We start from the raw sequence: 17,061 nt of genomic DNA, 5'->3' as shown, positions 1-17,061 counted from the left end.
CCTCTAGCAGTGGATTTCTCTACTTGGGATAGAACAGCTCAAACCTCATTTGCTCACAATGCGATACTATTTTCCTTATTTCTCCTACTTTGCAAAAGCGTAAGCAATCACAAGGAATAAAAACTAAGCAAATGCATATCAGCAGCTTTATTTATCTCAAAACAAGTGTCGTCCTTTGCCTCATGGCTCGATAATGTTGATTTTAAGCTTATCAGAAAAGTCATCTTTTTGTTATTGTTGTTGTTCAGGCAAAATTGTCATTTACAGATTTTTATTTCTGACTCACTTACTCTTGAATAATTATGAGTACGGTTTTATAAATTCATCCTTCATTCTTTCCAGAAAACAAATGCTGCTCTACAGGATTCTTGCTTATTCCAACAAAAGAACAAAGTAATCTGAAGTCTACCATTTGAAAATCTGTTTGAACATTCCTGCCAATTTTTATTTTCCACACAGTTAAGTCATTTTAAATAAATTGTGATATTATTGGATTACAGGAAGCCAAATAAGAGATCTTTCTTTTCTGAAGCCATAGTTAATTCCAATTCATTTTGTTTCATTTCTCCTTTTTTTTTTTTTTCTCTTATTTTTTCTTTTTTTTTTTTTTTGCAGTCAACAGAAATGGTCAACTTCAGAAGTATATTTTCAAAAGTACAATTTTATATGACTTAAGTTTTGGGGAATATGGCATCTAGGAGAATTTTTCTATCATCTCTCTCTGTTATAATTTTTTAACATGTATTTCCAGTAAAAGCAAAAGCAAACTAACAAAGCAAAAGAGATATTAAGATAAACTCTTTATCCCATACTTGTGATTGATAGAAACAAACCCACCAACAATAATGATGCAATTAAAGCATGTGTTTCAGGCCATGAGGGCAAACACCTTCTCATTGGTTTGGAAAAAAAAATGTATGAATCAGATGTTAATTTTTCCCCAAGGATGACTACCTTCAAAACAAACTGTATAAAACAAACCTTAAAAAAGAAATTTGTAAGTCAGTTTTAACTTTGATCAGTGGTTAATTACATTACACAGGCCAAAAATCACCTGAACTTTGTTCACGTCAAACTATTTTTTGCTATTTGCTTTAGGTAAAGGAACAAAGATGTCAGTGCTCCTCCAAAAGTAATGCAAATATAGGGGATATTAACAATCAGCTGTGAGCTTATAGTCCTTGATGAACTACATTAGATCCTATTTTCTGAAATATGAATGCTAAACTATAAAAAAGCCCTTATTCTACTTTCTGTTGACATAGCGCAGAAGAGAGCAAGAAAGCTTTGCTGCCATCAGCTTCATGTGAATACCCACCTCCTCTGAAGTAACTGGGAGAACTTCGCTGGTGGCTCCGGTGGGGCTGGAAGGTGACAGCTGGTGCCACAGCGGTCATGGGAGGGCAGAATACAGGAGCATGGCACATGGCAGCAGATTGGAAGCCTCTTTGCAGACGTTAGGAAATCATCTAACTTAACCATGAATTATGGCCAAATATGCACACATACTTTAGGATTTGCGAGCTCAGAGACTATTAAAGTTACAGCTGTTATCTGGACTGACTGGACCTAATTTCTTAATGCAGTTTATTAAATGCGTATAATGTGATAAAATATATTTTTTATATTTTTAATGTGTGTGAAGAACACACATTTGTTGGTTACTTACAACAATAGAATGCCCTAAGAATCAGCAAAACACACACTTGTGTTTTCTCATGTAATTAGCAAATTTCTACATCCTTTTCCAGAATGCATAAAAGTATTTACATTTCAATTTATTGTACTTGGAAAGCAGTGCTTTCATAAATTTAAGCCTACTCAATTTTGTCATTACTCCTTCTATTAAACTCTACCCGAAAAGCAATGTTGCATTCTAAAACAAGAAAGAGAACTGACTTTAATCCAAGTAGACATAGGAGCATAAAGATAAATTATTACATTTCCTAAAAAAGCCACTGATGACACAAAAGAATGGATATTTTCATGGCTTTTTTTTTTTGTAAGCCAAGTCACTGAGAAATGATTCTTCAGAGATATAATAATAAAAGCAATCTAGAATATTCCAAGTTCATAGCCAGGTCTCAATATTCTTTTGTAAAATAATGTAATGGTTTTTTTTTCTTCTTAAATTAAAGTCTCATTTGTCTTAGCATAGTGCTCAGTTTTAGTGAATGATTATTTGTTGAGGTACCGTAGGAAGTCCACCATGGTCATACATACACAGGTAAGTCATCTGTACTGTTCTACTTATCCGCATGAAATATATAATGGGAAGAGACAACTGAAAACACGGAATCATTTTTGAGTGTACTATTAAAATATATTTATTGTTTGAAAGTCTTAAAATCATGAAGTTTAACAGTCAGGAAGGGTAATAGACAAGTAGCTTTTATGATTAAAAGGTAATTCTGGACATATCATCTGGGTTTTTCTGAAAAATCAAGACTAGAAACTATTTTCTGTAATGGATGAGGGTATTTTTAATACCTTTGTATTAAGTCAGAACTGATGCTTATTTGGCCTATGGATTAATTGTCCAAGGAGCACAGCAGGTACAAGAAACACTTTCAAAGTGTCATGATGCAATTTTACTATAGATAATTCTACTGTGTATCTATGCCAGGCATGTGACTGGAGTCTGTGAAAGAGCCTTTGCTGAAAAAGCATAACTTTTTGTTACTCAAGAGCAGACTAAAGAAAAAAAATGACAGAAAAAAATCCCTTTTTCCAAAACCATGATAGCCCTCAGCCAGCTTTCCAGGTGCCTTGAAACTGAAGTTTTTATGCATAAAAAGGCACAGAGAAGTCCCATTTTGCAAAAGAAATAGCAACTGGATGGCCCCCACTTCATTTCATCACTGTCACCCAAGAAGTAAAGCACAAGGAACATCACAAATGCTGATGTTCACCAGCTAGTATTTGCCCAAATTGTTAACAGATCTCAGGTAGCTCATGCCATCAGTGGCTCTGCACTGGAATTGGAAAGCTGTTCATTTTTCACATATTGCCCATCATTTTCATGTCTAAAATATTATATGTTTGCTCTCCCTAGGATGCTGGCTGTTAACTGTCTCTCTGAAACACTGAAAATCAGCCCAAGTATCTGTAGAAGAAGGAACAAAAATAAAGACCTATTTTCTATGCTGGTCTAGTAGGCAGGGAAGAAGAAAAAATGACTTTAGTTTCCTCAAAAATGTTTGTTTCAATGAAGAAACTGTATGTTTCTATCCAAGCACTCATCTTCTGTCCTTGTTACATCTTTGACACAGATGCAGGGGATAAAATGGTGCTGATGAAAGTGAATCAGCCCTTCCAGACGTGTAATGATCTCATAGTCAGGCAGAGCTAGGTTAGCAAGATCAAGGCCCAGCATCCGTGAGATGACCTCTCGGAAGTCTGCCAGCTGCAAGAGCAAACAGAGAGGAATTACTAATGCATTAATTACCAAGAACGGGAACACATGGAAAAAAACATATGTGCATACATACAAACACAAGCATTTATAGTAGCAGTGCAAAATATCGAAATTTCTGCTGTTCATCAATGCAGAGGGCTGAAAAGGACTAGGGGATACTTCAAGCAATGAAACAAGAGCTGAGATGCTAAGGATTAAAAAAAAAAAAACAAAAAACCACAATTTCAAGTGTTACTTTAGCATCTTTCATATTATATATTCCCTGCTCATTAAATAGAGAAAACTGAGGAACCGATGGGAAGAGGAACTGTATTTGGTCTAGTTAACTATACAGACAACTGGAAACTAGCAGGCATGCATCATAGCATGTAAGAAGATGCTGGTCCTGACCTTAGGTTCCCAACCTCTCACTACCACAGCTCTTTACCCATCACTTCATTGTGGAAATGGCAGCAGAAGAAAGAAGAAAGGTGGAGGCTTTGCACATTTCAGTATCTCACTTCGACTTGGAATCAGGATAGAGTAAAAATTCAAGCAACCTGGGAAATAAATGCATAGCTCTTCCGTACATGGCTACTGAAATTATATCATGTGAAGAAATTTGGGAAAGGTACTTAGAGAAAACAGTTTCTCTTATCAGTTCCAAATGGATAGACATCCACAAGTAAATATCATCACTAGTGACTGTGACAATAAAAAGGCAAAAACATGAAGAGCAAACAAATATGAACACTGATTTACTTAGCTCAGGATAAGGCAGCTTATAAGTCACATTTCAATAGCTATTAAATGTTCTGTGAAATTACACCACCCAGACGATTGATACCTTAACAACCCTTATGATCCATATACAATTTAAAAGAGGAAAATGTTCCTTTTCAAGGAAATGTGCTTATTTGCTTAGCTATTCGAACTTCAAGTTCCCCAGCTCCAAGCCAGGAGATATGTGGTATAGTGTTCCAGCCAAAGATAATTTATTTTAATTCACTATAGTGAATGAACAACACATCTGGAGAGAATTCAGCAACTTTCATCAGCAAATAGCCTAAACAGGAAAGAACACAGAGCCCCTAAAAATCCTTTAAGTCATCCATTTGTGTGAACTTAAAATTGAAGATTTTTTTCTCCACATTAACAGAACAACACTGTCTCAAAAACAAACACGTCTGTGGAAATGTAGCAAACAGGTTACCTGAAAAGAGAAATTCTCACACAAACTGACAAACACAGCCAGCACTCTTAGACATAAGAATGCCCAGCCAGGGGACATAAATCTGAATTTTAAAAACTATGAACTAGAGCAAGAGGAGATACATGCTGGATGATCTTTTGTAATCTATCATGTGTTGTACGTGAAGCAAGATGCATGTTTATACTCCCATGCAGATGCCATGCTGCAAGTACATTATGAACAATTTTAAATGCTTGTACTAAACCATATAAGGACATAAAAAACAATTAAATCAGAAATATATTTCACCCTTAAAAACAACGCACAGAAGTCTTAAACATTTAAAAGTCTTTAGCATAAAGAAGAGGAATTCAATAAACTTTGACATGATTATCCCAGCTTTCCACCCACAATGTTAAAAAGTCTCCTTTCCCATCCAAAATTTTGGCCTAAGTTTTCCATGTTTTGTTGTTGCTTTCTTCCTTTCAAGCTTGTTAATTCTTGTGTGTCTGTTCATTCTACCTTAAAAGACATTATTTAAAATACGCTTCATTACCTCTGCTGAAGATCTTTTATTGAAACCTTCCTAGAAATTGGCATTGCCATTCATCTGGAAGTATCTTGCCCTTTTATTGTGAAAATTCAGTTTTATCCTGCATATTACTGGTTAAATTCAGAAATACCTAGGGTAATTTTTCCTCTTCAACTTAACGGGAATCATAGAATATCTTTAGTCAGAGGGACCCATCAGGATCCCTGCTACCTTGTCTCAGGTGCAGAATGCAGCACTTGTTCTTTTTAAACATCATACAGACGGTGATGGCTCAACCCTCCAATTGGTCAAGATGCCTCTTCAGGACCTCTCTGCCCATAAGAAAGTCAATGGCATCTCCTAATTTATTATCATCTTCCAGACTTTAGACTAGTCTAAAGCACAGTGAAGAACATTCAACACTGTTCAATTCCAAGTACCAGTTCATTTTCAACTACTCCAATCTGAACCTTATTTTTCGCTTGGGTATGTTCTGGGCACAAGAACAATTGTTGTCTTAAGCAGTTGGCAGTAGTGCAGTTCTGCATATTTTTAATTTTCACATAATAGAAAATATCTATTCAATACTACAATGTGATGCAAAATTAAACGTAATTATATCCTCAGGAAAAAAAAAAAAAAAACACACACACACACGAAAGAAAACACTCGAATGCACGTACAAATCAACCTAAGCATATGAACAGTTCTATAGGCAACAGTAATTTCAGTTTCTTGTACCTTTCTTAACATACACATTCAGATATACTGTGCTTATATTCTCACTAAATACATGCATGTGTGCTGAGAGAAAAATTTAACATCTGCATTCATTACTTTTTACTGAACAAGAGAGAGTTTTGTCCCTGCTTAGTGTCCACAGCAAGGAAGAATGAGCAAGTCTAAAGCAGGTAAAAAATTACTTTGAGTTGGGGATATGGAAGGTGCTCTCCTTGGGTGATGTTTCAGAAGTTTGAAGTGCTTATTAGCAAGAGAGTTTGTAATTATCTGACTTGGCAACAGTATGTTTACCTCAAGGAGACATTTTAGTAAGTAAACTGTTAGGATGCAGGAGAGTACATTATGCTCATTACTGGCAGATCTCTTATTAGCAAAATAGCATTAATTTTCATCAATGCTACATAAGCATCAGTCACAGGTTTTACAAACAGCTTAGCTCCCCATTTAGCAGTGTGATTCCACCTGCAAGTGTTTGAAACATTCTTGTGACACAGGTGACCACAGACATCAGTGAAATACAAGCTGATATTCCTCGTCAAGCTTTCTGGGCTAATGAAGAGCTAGTAATTTGCTGTGCTTAAGCATTCTGCATTTTGTACCCCACCTCACTTTTCCCATGTTTTTCACATTTGGCCAAAGAACACTTCAATAGCATTCAAGTGGTCTGAAAAGCCTCATGTTTACTCAGTACAAATTCGACATCTGTGTCATTTTAACGAGTACTCAATGTATGACTACACAGTATAATTTTCTGAATATAATTAATGCCCTTTTCTGTGTGCAGGATGCTTAGCTACCACGTGAGACAAACAAAGAAATGATATTTCTCTGCCAAATTTCCAACATTCATTATAAAACAAGAATGCTAAACCCTTCCAGAAAAATCCTCAGTTGTTTTTTTAGTTCCAACAGGAGTAAAACAATATTTTTTTCAGATTCATCTTTGGAAAAAGCATTCTTAAATATAATCCAGAATTGTTGTCAAGACCGGAAACTAATGTAAGAATTTTAGTTAGAAAAACTGACAACGTTCTAAGCAACTGGGATTAGAATCTTAAGATGACATATTATTGACGTTAAGTAAATATCCCATTGGCTTTAGTAACAATGCTGTGTTTTTATTAAACAGAATATGATGGAGCAATTACATTCATATTTCCTAATTTACTGAAACTATTATGGAACACATTTACTAGCATGTCTCCCACTTCAATTTCTCGCACCTCATAATCTTTATACGCACTCACTGTGTTTCTTATGGATGAGTAACAAAAAAGTTTTTCCTCACTCAAACTTTGAGAACGCTAATGTGTCACAAATCAACTAAAAACAGTTGCATTCAATATCACTTGTCTTAAAAAGAAAAAAAAAAAAATCCTTTGTGTGGCATATACCTGGTAAAAAGTAAGCAGGCTTTATCACCACTATATACAGAAAAAAAAATCATACTTTAAAGATACTAGGACTTTTAAGCATTTTTACACTTCTCCAAAATGTGATGTAAACTGAATGTTTTGCAGTGCACAAAGACAAAAAAGCAATATATTTACTTTTCATTGCCTTGCATTTAAACTGGAAGAGCTCTGCTTCTTTGAATCACTAGTCAATATTGTCTTGCTTATTCACACAAGTTGTCAGCACAGCTGGATAACTGCTCCACCTACATCACATTCTTTTGTCCTAAGTGACACCCAACACTTGTAGAATAGCTGGATACCTACCTGTCTTTCCCTTTTTGCTAATTCCGCAAGGCTTGTTTTAAGTACCTTCATTTCACTGGAAACCACTTCTAACATATTTTTGGCTTTTTCTTTTTCTTCAGTAGCTTTCTGTTCCTTTAGATTAAGTTCTGATTTGACAGAGTTTAATTGTTTCTCAGCTTTTTCCTTCATTCTTTCCAATTTGCCTTGAGACTTATTAAGTTCTTCTATTGTTCTGTTCTGCTCTAGAGTCTGGATCTGCAACAAGCAATTTGTAAAATAATGTTAAATTTGCCACAACTTTTGTGTAGTATGAGCAAGTAAGGATATCAGTAGTAGGTGCTTTAATACAGATTCTTGAGGAAATGACATGCATGTGTGGACTGAGAAGTTATTAAAGCAAACTGGCCAGTGTCAACTCAGTCAGCAGACTATTGTTCAAAAAACAGCTAGTTCTCTGCAGGTTTTGCAGAAAGATGTACCTGCATAGAAAAAAAACTCCAAAGTGAGGCTTCACTGTCTGTTAGCTGCTGGGAAAATAATACAGGAAAAGAGTTTTGGCTGGTGAAAATCTTTCAGTTGAAAGTCATCTGTTTTAATCCACAAGCTATAAGACACTGTTGTATAAAATAAGTCTTCCTTACTTCCAGTGGTGACAAGCAACCACAGAGTACTTGTTTCCACCTATTGCAAGGTAATAAAACGTGGAAATAATGAAAATTTATCATGCCTGTTTTACAGTACAAAAAAAAAAAAAAATACTCCCCACTCTTATAAGAAGAGATTTGCTGTGATCAATGCATGGGAAATACAGGATTACATACATGCTGATGAGAAAGAAAGGGATGCACGTATCATACTTTTCTTACACTAACCTGAATATTTACATGGTGTTTTTCAGTTGTTATTTAACATATCAAGACAAATTGCTAAATATACTGTCATATTATTTTTAATTTTCTACATGGATTTCTACCTAGCAGTTCTCCATTAATGCATTTATTGTAAATGAACTCCAGCTGTATCCAGTTGGAACATAAACATGGGTAGAAACACAAATGTAATGTTTCAACTTACCTTAAGTTCATTGGCTTCAGACAGCTTGGCTTTGAGATCAGTATTCGTTTCCCTTGCCAGATCAAGCTGCTTCTGTAATCTCTCTATCATCTTTTGCAACTTTCTGACAGTAAGATTGGCCTCATCCCTCTCCATAGCTAGTGATGTCCTTATTTGTTTCTCTTCTTCCAGCTGGGTTATTTTCTGCCTCAGAAGTTTCACGTGCAACTCCTTGCTTTCAAGTCTTTCTTTCTGAGTCTTCAACTAGTTTTATGATCACAAGGAAATTTGTGTGAGAGAAAGTAAATGGCATTACATAGGTTGTTGTGTAAATCCAATCTCCTTGCAGCACGCTTACACTGAACTCCTAATCCTGCTTCTGTAAAGCAGTATGTACCTATGTACATTAACTTGGTACCTTTTATACTATCCCTAAGCTTGAGCACTACCTTTTAAAATGTAGTTACGTGCAGACCGCATTCTATTTGAACACAAACACTTGTGCATAGTTCAGAACATCAGAGATTGTCCCAGATATAAGGAACTTGTCAAATGAAAGATACAACAGACTTTCCTTAGGCAGACGGCGATTCCACTGCAGTAGTTTAAGATATTTCCACATTTAACCAGTTTATTAAGGCTAGTGTGCAAATAGAGTCATCACACAGAAGTAAGAATACACTCATCCACTACTCCAATACAAAGTTCAGCAGCTTAGTTTTGTAATTTTGGTGCTCAGGAAGTGACTTATTTTCAGCTTACAAAACTGAATTTGTCAGGCTGTACCCTGAGAGGAATGTTAGTGTTAACTCAGAGAGGTAGTTATATCCAGAAAAAGAAGGAAAAAAAGAAAAGAAAAGAAAAAAAAATAAGTGGTTTTAAGCCTTAAATAGAACTCATTCTAAGTTTCAAACCACTATAAGCCTAACATCAGAAGCCTTCATTCTGTCACAACAGGGTGACCGACTGGTGTCTAATAAATCTGCACAGATTATCAAGGTGTTCTACTTGCTTCTAGAGAAGCTGCGTAACATTCCCTCTTTCCCACCAGATCCTTTTAGATTTAAATATCAACACCTTCCCATTAGATATTTTTAATTTTAAACATAAATAGGAGTTATTTATAGAAGTATATTGTAATGATGTATTTAAAAGTACATAAATAGACATATTATGTTTGTTTTAAGAAACTGAGAAAAACAGTCTCATACATTTAACTAGCAGCATTTTTATTTGCTCAGATATGCAACTCATTTGCATAGTTTGCAAATATTTATCTTCTCTTTATGTAAAGTAATAGACATCTTCAGTATTCCATGTACATTTGTGAAGTTTCAATCTTTTACCTTTAGCAAGCCACCACGCAAACCTAGCCATAACAGTGTCTTGCCTTGAAAACAAAAAGTAATAGTGTTTTTTGCTTACCTTCCTTCTTAGGCTATATGTCACAGTCTTGTTTTCAATCACTGCATCACCTTCCAGTTTGACTAATTGCTCTACCCGAGCCAGAATTGCATTCACATTCATATCAAATCCAACCTCTGCTGCAATGCTATTCAGCTTCATCACTTCATTAAGTTGTTCCAGAAATTTCATATACTAAGAGATGTGGAACAGTGGGAAAAAGAATAACAAAATTTAATTAAAATTCCTGATGAATAATTTAAAAGCAATTCCCCCTACTCGGAACCAATTATATAAGGCCAACAGACTCATATCCAAACTCCTAAAAGAATTTATTTTTAACTTGTACACCCCAAAAATCTTCAAATTCTTTACTTGTCCTTATATAGGCAACATTTTTGTTCATAAATATTTAGACCTAATGTTTTTATTTTCTTATCAGACTAGATTGGCTTTTGCTCCTCTGCAGCAAGAGAAGCACTAGGTGCACGTGTTCGCTTTTGACCTCATTTCCTACCTATGACCTTGTGCTGACAGAGAGGAGGAAGAAGGGGCAGCTGCATCCCACTTAGTGGCAGCTCTCCTCACTAAGAACTCTACTCGCCTTTGTTTTCTCTTACTTCTGTTGCAGATCATAACCATTGTAAATAAATAACAGGTTAAAAAAAAAAAAAAAAACAAAAAAAAACAGTTAAACAGTTTCATAACTACTGCTTGAACTGAAGATGATAAAACATAGCAAGAATCAGGCTTTTTCCCCCATGATGTTTCTGGCTCAAAAAGCGTAAAAAAGACAGCAGAAGGCGGCAGCAAAGCTGATTATCAACAAGGGAGAAAAATCTTTCTATCGCAGTAAAATCCTGAGAGAAATTAAGAATCTACTGCCACGTGTTCTTCACAGAGGAAACAGAAGGGAAGGAACAGTTCCATTTTCTAGTTCACTCCTAAGATGGTGGATGCTTCATACAGAAATTATTGCATCATTACCAATACAAAACAGCATCAAACTGTTGATTTTTGGCAAATTCAACTCACTTAGCATTGATCTTTCCCTGGTAATATGCTAACATCTGCCATGCACTTTGTCTTTCTTAGCTGCATTGGGTTGCTGGTTCAGCTATCACTTTTCAAATTCTCAGTATGCCAGTGTGTTTCAAGCTATCAGTGTGTTTTCATGCAATTAATAAAGCAACGGTTGAGGACCAAGGACTGCAGATTTCTATAGACTGTGGACCAGATGATATATTACAGAAACATGGAAAAGCTCTGAATTCAAAAAAACCTGGAAAGACTTCTGATATATGTAGAGACTTTCTTTTGATCTCTTCCTTTTTTTTTTTTTCCATCCTCCATGTTAAATCAATTTTGAACCCACCTTTTCCAACTAGAATGGTCAGTTAAAGAAAATAGATTATGACTTGCTGCACAAAGCCTTAATTTGCTAATTCACACTACTTGCACTGCGGAGTAATACCCAAGTGATCGATGCAATAGTTAGATATATTATCTCAGACTTTACTGATTTTTATGCAAAATAAAATAACACGTGTACCAACTTTTTGTTTCTCAAGCTTCAAACCATCTTGTATCATATATAAAGAGAGCAGCTCCTCTTCCAAGTGTTTCAACTGATCTTGGAAAGTCTCAGATTGTTTTTCAACTTTTCTGCTTCTCTCCAGAGCTTCTTGGTATGATCTGGTTTGATCTTCCAAAGTTTCAGTCAGTTTAGCTATTTGGGCTTCAAGTTGAGATACCACCTATGGAGCAAGTAAGTCAACAAAAGATACAGCATTACGTAGGTTTAAAAAGGTGCACAAGATATATCCTCAAATTATTAAAAAAGGATAAAATAATTCTAAAAAAAACAGACATACAAATAAAAAAAAAAGCTGTAAAATCTGCTGTATCCACCAAGAGCAAATGGCAAAATTGGTGATGTAACACACCCAAAAGTAAACAGCACAATATTTAAGATGAGTCAAACCAAATTTGCAGCTTAGAGCTGCAACCCAGAGCTTAGATGCAACCCATCCAGATTTGTTAGCAAACCAGCAAATACATTGTAGCACCAAAAACTCACAAGTTATGAAGGAATTAAATGGGAAAAACATGCACAAACAATTTAGCAAACACATGCAGCATGTAGGTGAGAACATAGATATGGATAGCTAAATCTCAGAAGAGTGCCTCTCAGCTGTTAACCTGTCTTTAACTAGAAAAGTTTGCTTAGAAAAAAAAAAAGATTTCTGTAATCTAGCCAAAACACAAGGCTAGAAGCATATAACCGTACAACAAGAAACTAGATTAGTCCTTCTGAAAACACTTCAAGCACTATGTTAACTCTGCAGAACTTACTTAAAACATAATGGCTTTTAAGTTTAAACTACTTATAAATAATATAATACTTGAAAGCATCTGGTTACACTTCTGCCAATTAATGGAAGGCTTAATTTCATCCAAAAAGTTGCTTGCTTCCTTCTTTCCATCTCTCCTTTTCCTACTGTCATATAAGCCTCTGCTTAGATGAATTATTACATTGTGTTTGTAACTCAGGTACTCCTCTTCACTTGTCTCTTCATTTTAAACTCCTCTTTGCCTCACACTGATAAAATGAATAACACGCACACAACACTCCCATTAATTTTAATGGCACAGAAAGGTTTCCAACTTAGATCATAATTCAATACACACAATAGTTTACATCCTAACTATCTAAGAAACAACTGAGAAATTACTGCTGCTTGTACAGCAGTAGAAAATACTAAACTTCAGTAAACTCTAAACTGCAATAAAACTGCAAGTACACTTATACATATTTCACACTTTTCTGCACTGTATGTCACCCGGCAGAATAAACTGTTTTCAGTAGCTTGAGTGTCTTCCTGTGGGCACAGGATCCCTTCCCAGGTTGCAGAGGGGCTGTGCGCACAGCCTGGCCACATGGGTTACGAAGGTCCCAAGAGACCACAGAAACAGAAGCAGACCAAAATCAACACTGTTAGTTTATCTGCAAGAGCATCCAAGAGTAACCTTCATCCCTGACACAGGAACAATCAACAGTTCGGGTATTTCCTAAAACAGAGGTGCATCCTGTGCCTGTATTCAGTTAATTAGGATACATTTTTTGTTCCTGTGGTCCTGATCTCCCCATAATGGCACAAGAGCTACATCAGGAGAGGGTCAGGCTGGATGTTAGGGAAAGGTTCTTCACCAGAGGGCAATGGCCATGGAACAGGCTGCCCAGGGCAGTGGGCATGACCCCAAGCTGACAGAGTTCAAGCATTTGGACAGCACTCTCAGGCATAAGGTTTGAATTTTGGATGGTGCAGCACAGAGCCAGGAGCTGGTCCCTTCCAGCTCTGGATATTTTATAATTCTATGATCTTAACCTCCTGTGCCCATCATTTGTGCACCATGCACAATTCCTGCTCCTTCTCCTGGTATAACTACCAGATTATTTTAGAAAGGTTCCTTTTGTTTCTTGAGTTACAAGAAATTCAAGATTTCCAGAGACATCTTGGGGATAGCTGGGTTCATCCCCACTGGAACTATTCTAGTTTGGTAAGATGTTATCTTAAACTTCCTGTTTTATATGCACGGGTTTTTTTGTTGGGTTTTTTTTTTTTTCCTCTCATAGCTGATAACTCTATTCTGCATTGCACTCACCATCCCAAGCTGAGCTCATCTTGTACTGCATGGAAGCCTCTAGACACAATCACAGTCTTTTCCTGCATTATTTAAAAGCCCTTTTTAAAAATAATTACATTATCATAACTTTACATGCTGCATAGAATACAGCAGCCATGGATATATACTGTAGCATAATTATGTTTTAAATTTTAACTTTTTTGTCCTAATACTTTCTCATATTCCATTTGGTTAGGGTTTTTTGGTCAGCTGGAAGCCACTGTGCACATTACTCTGTGTGCATGAATATAATTCATTTCCCACACATTCTTTTGTTTAGAACAATGAAAGAAGCACATGCAGGGCCCATCTTCCTCAAAATATTATGAAGATGGTACTGTAAATTGCAATGTTGACAAACATTCCTGTGTATAGCAAAAATCTTGATTCTCAGTACAGGAATATTGTGTCAACAAAAGAAAAGCAGGTAAATCCTAATATTAAATATGTATTTATGAAAATGACATGACAAATCATTAAAAGACTTGTTAATGAGAGAATAGAAGATTGTAATGAGCACAGTAATAAGAGTTTCAGCACAGTAATCAGTTCCAGCACTTATGAGTCATCTGTTATATCAAGAAGCAAAAACTGATATAAACGAAATAATCCACCATCTGGTCAGCCATTCCTATCTGAGGTCAGATAGGTGGGTAGTCAAGAGAAATAATTTCAACCATATGAATTGAATTTGCTGCAATAAATCTGCAATGAACCTGAGCTCAGAGATCTCATAGCAGTGCTGAGTTCTGTGTGAACCGATGACATTTGCTTGCCATGGATGTTAGCTCCCTATGAACCTTTTTGGTATGTCATAAATAATTAATTACCAAAAAAAACCTGAGAGATGTCCAAACATTCAATGTACATTTTGTTATAACTGCTGTAATAGCGATTCAAAGTAGTATCTTAGCCCTGCAACAGAATATCTATTACTGGACCTTGTTACAGTATATGCTGGGATTCTTTTTTTAAAAAAATTAATGTTAACAGCTACTATACAGCTTATTAAGATCTCAGAAGCTGTTCAGATGCCTAAATCACCACAATTTGAGACAATCTTCAAGAGCGTTTCAGATTTCATAGAAAATCTTACTGCAGATACAGTGAATAAAATTTCTCACTGGCATCCTAAAATTCCAACTCTTCACAGGTCCATTTGACCAGTGCACATACAGGGGTAAGTCAAACACAGCAGATGCAAAGTTGAACATTCTGCTGACGGCAGCCCTGACAGCATGATCCCGTACACCAGATGCCCAGAGGAGAAGCAGTAATGATTTAAAAAACAAAAGCTTTTTTTTTTTTTTTTGTAAAAACAAAAGAAGCTTTCTAGGGTAGGCATCAAAAGACTCAAACTCGAAAATGTATTTTTCTCCCTCCCATGTTTTTGCATTGTCTTTTCCATTGTTTTTTCCTGATCCTAATTATCTAGTTTGCAAGTGCAAGCTGCTTATAGAAACATCCTGACAGAGAATAAAAAATTTAATTCCAACACTTCTTCCCTTATGCAAGATTTGATTCATCAGCACATTTTTACTTTCCAGCATCAAGATACTTAGCTGCTAGACTCATATCTACCTGTCCTGCTCTTACTTCTGGGTTGTACTCACAATAGGGCTAATCTTGAAATTACCTATCTTGAGCAGCAGCAGTACTGCAGACCAATTTAAACTGCCAATAAATTTAATGACTCCCATTCAGAACAGAACAATTCAATTGAACTTTCAGAGATCATTACTCCAACTCTCTGACCACTTCATGGCTGAGCAAAAAATTAAAGCATATTATTGAGGACATTTGTCCCAGTGCCTCTTGAACACTGACAGATGTGGAGCATCAACCATCTCTCTGGAAATCCTATTCCAGTGCTTGATCATCTTCATGGTGAAGAAGTTTTCTCTAATATCCTGTCTGAACTTCTCCTGGTGCAGCTTTGTTCTCTTCCCACGGGTCCTGCCAGTGATTGCCAGGGAGAAGAGACTAGCACTTTCCTCAAGAACTTGCTGTAAGATATTACTCTGTAAGATATTATTCTGTCAACGTCTGTGTCTCAAAGTTTGCTGGGGACACCGATGGACTTGTTCAAGTCCAGACAAGTCCCGAGCAAGGACGGTGAAAACCTTTGTCTTAAGGAGACAGATGGACAAGTCCAGGCAAGCCCTAGGCAAAGGTTGTGAAATCCTTTGTCTGGGGGAACGCAGATGGGCAAGGCCAGGGGCAACGAGAGCGAGATGAACTGCAGCTAAATAGCTGTGAAGTGCTCCTTTGTGTGGACCTATCTCAGGATGATGGGCCATCTTAGAGGGTACTCAATGACTCTTGCTCGAAGCCCATCCTTGTCACGTAGGCAGGAGAACAAGGAAGATAAAAGAGGAACTGAAAACCATGAGGACAGGTTTCTGACAACAGATTCCTCATGAAGAACGGATGGGTTTTCTCACAACAGATTCCTCATGAAGAACGGAGGATTTCTGGCAACAGATTCCTCCTGGGGAGAGAGAGAGGAATTCCGGAAGATAGAGGGATTCCTGAAGATTGAGGTGATTCCTGCATACTGTGGAACTCTCCTGAGACTGCTGCCGGACTGCTGTTGCTGCTTCAAGAATTGGCTCCTCGACTTCCTCGTCTACCGGCCTGCTGCCCAAGTCCGGCCACGCTGCTGCTCCCCGTCTTCTGCTGCGTTCTGCCCGTGACCTTCAAACACCGTGCAACGGGACCGCTGCTGGATCCTGCTGGTGACTATCCCCGCTTTACGCAACTCCTGCTTCTTTTCCATCTTTTCTATCGCCCTCCTTCCCTTCCCCGTCTCCCTGATTAGATCTTAGTAATAAACTGGATGCAACAACATATGAACCGTTGTTTCTTAATCTCACACCGGGTATACAGATATTAAAGAACCTCATCTCCCTCCTATAAATTGGAGCGAGACACTTGCAGAGAGTAGTGAGGTCACTCATTGGTCTGCTTTTTTCCAGACTGAGCAACTCAAGTATCCTTCCTTTGCCGCTGCCCACAGGACATGCCTTCTAGCCCTGTTACCAACTTTGTTACTTTTCTTCAGATGCTTTCAAGGACTTTAACACCTCTTTTATTTGTGTAACTCAGAACTGCACCCACTATTCCAGGTGAGGCCACACTAATGCTATATATAGTGGAAGAACCATCTCTTTTGGTTGTCTGGCTATCCCAAAATGTAGTTTGCCCTCTTGGCTGCCAGAACACTTTGCTGGCACATGCTGAACCGACTGTCATCAGCATCCCCATATCTCTTTCTGATGAGAGTTCTCCAGCCACTCACCTCCCAGGTTGTATCTTTGCCCACCATTACACCATTCCAAGGGCAGAACCT

At 37.0% G+C, this 17,061-nt stretch overlaps 1 protein-coding gene across 1 annotated transcript in view; it reads right to left on the bottom strand.

Moving 5' to 3' along the window:
- Window positions 1–3,205: 3,205 nt before the first annotated feature.
- CCDC170 (coiled-coil domain containing 170) overlaps window positions 3,206–17,061 on the bottom strand; it is a gene marked incomplete at both ends in the record, with an annotated part of 41,287 nt that continues 27,431 nt past the window's right edge. Inside the window, 5 exons of the mRNA XM_079550330.1 lie at window positions 3,206–3,406; window positions 7,584–7,820; window positions 8,640–8,882; window positions 10,044–10,217; window positions 11,579–11,779. Coding sequence (XP_079406456.1) covers window positions 3,206–3,406; window positions 7,584–7,820; window positions 8,640–8,882; window positions 10,044–10,217; window positions 11,579–11,779 — 1,056 coding nt within the window. The remainder of the gene's footprint in view (window positions 3,407–7,583; window positions 7,821–8,639; window positions 8,883–10,043; window positions 10,218–11,578; window positions 11,780–17,061) is intronic.

Source organism: Tetrao urogallus (assembly GCF_951394365.1).
Source record: "Tetrao urogallus genome assembly, chromosome: 2".
NCBI lineage: Eukaryota > Metazoa > Chordata > Aves > Galliformes > Phasianidae > Tetrao > Tetrao urogallus.
This window is presented reverse-complemented; position numbering and strand designations above follow the sequence as displayed.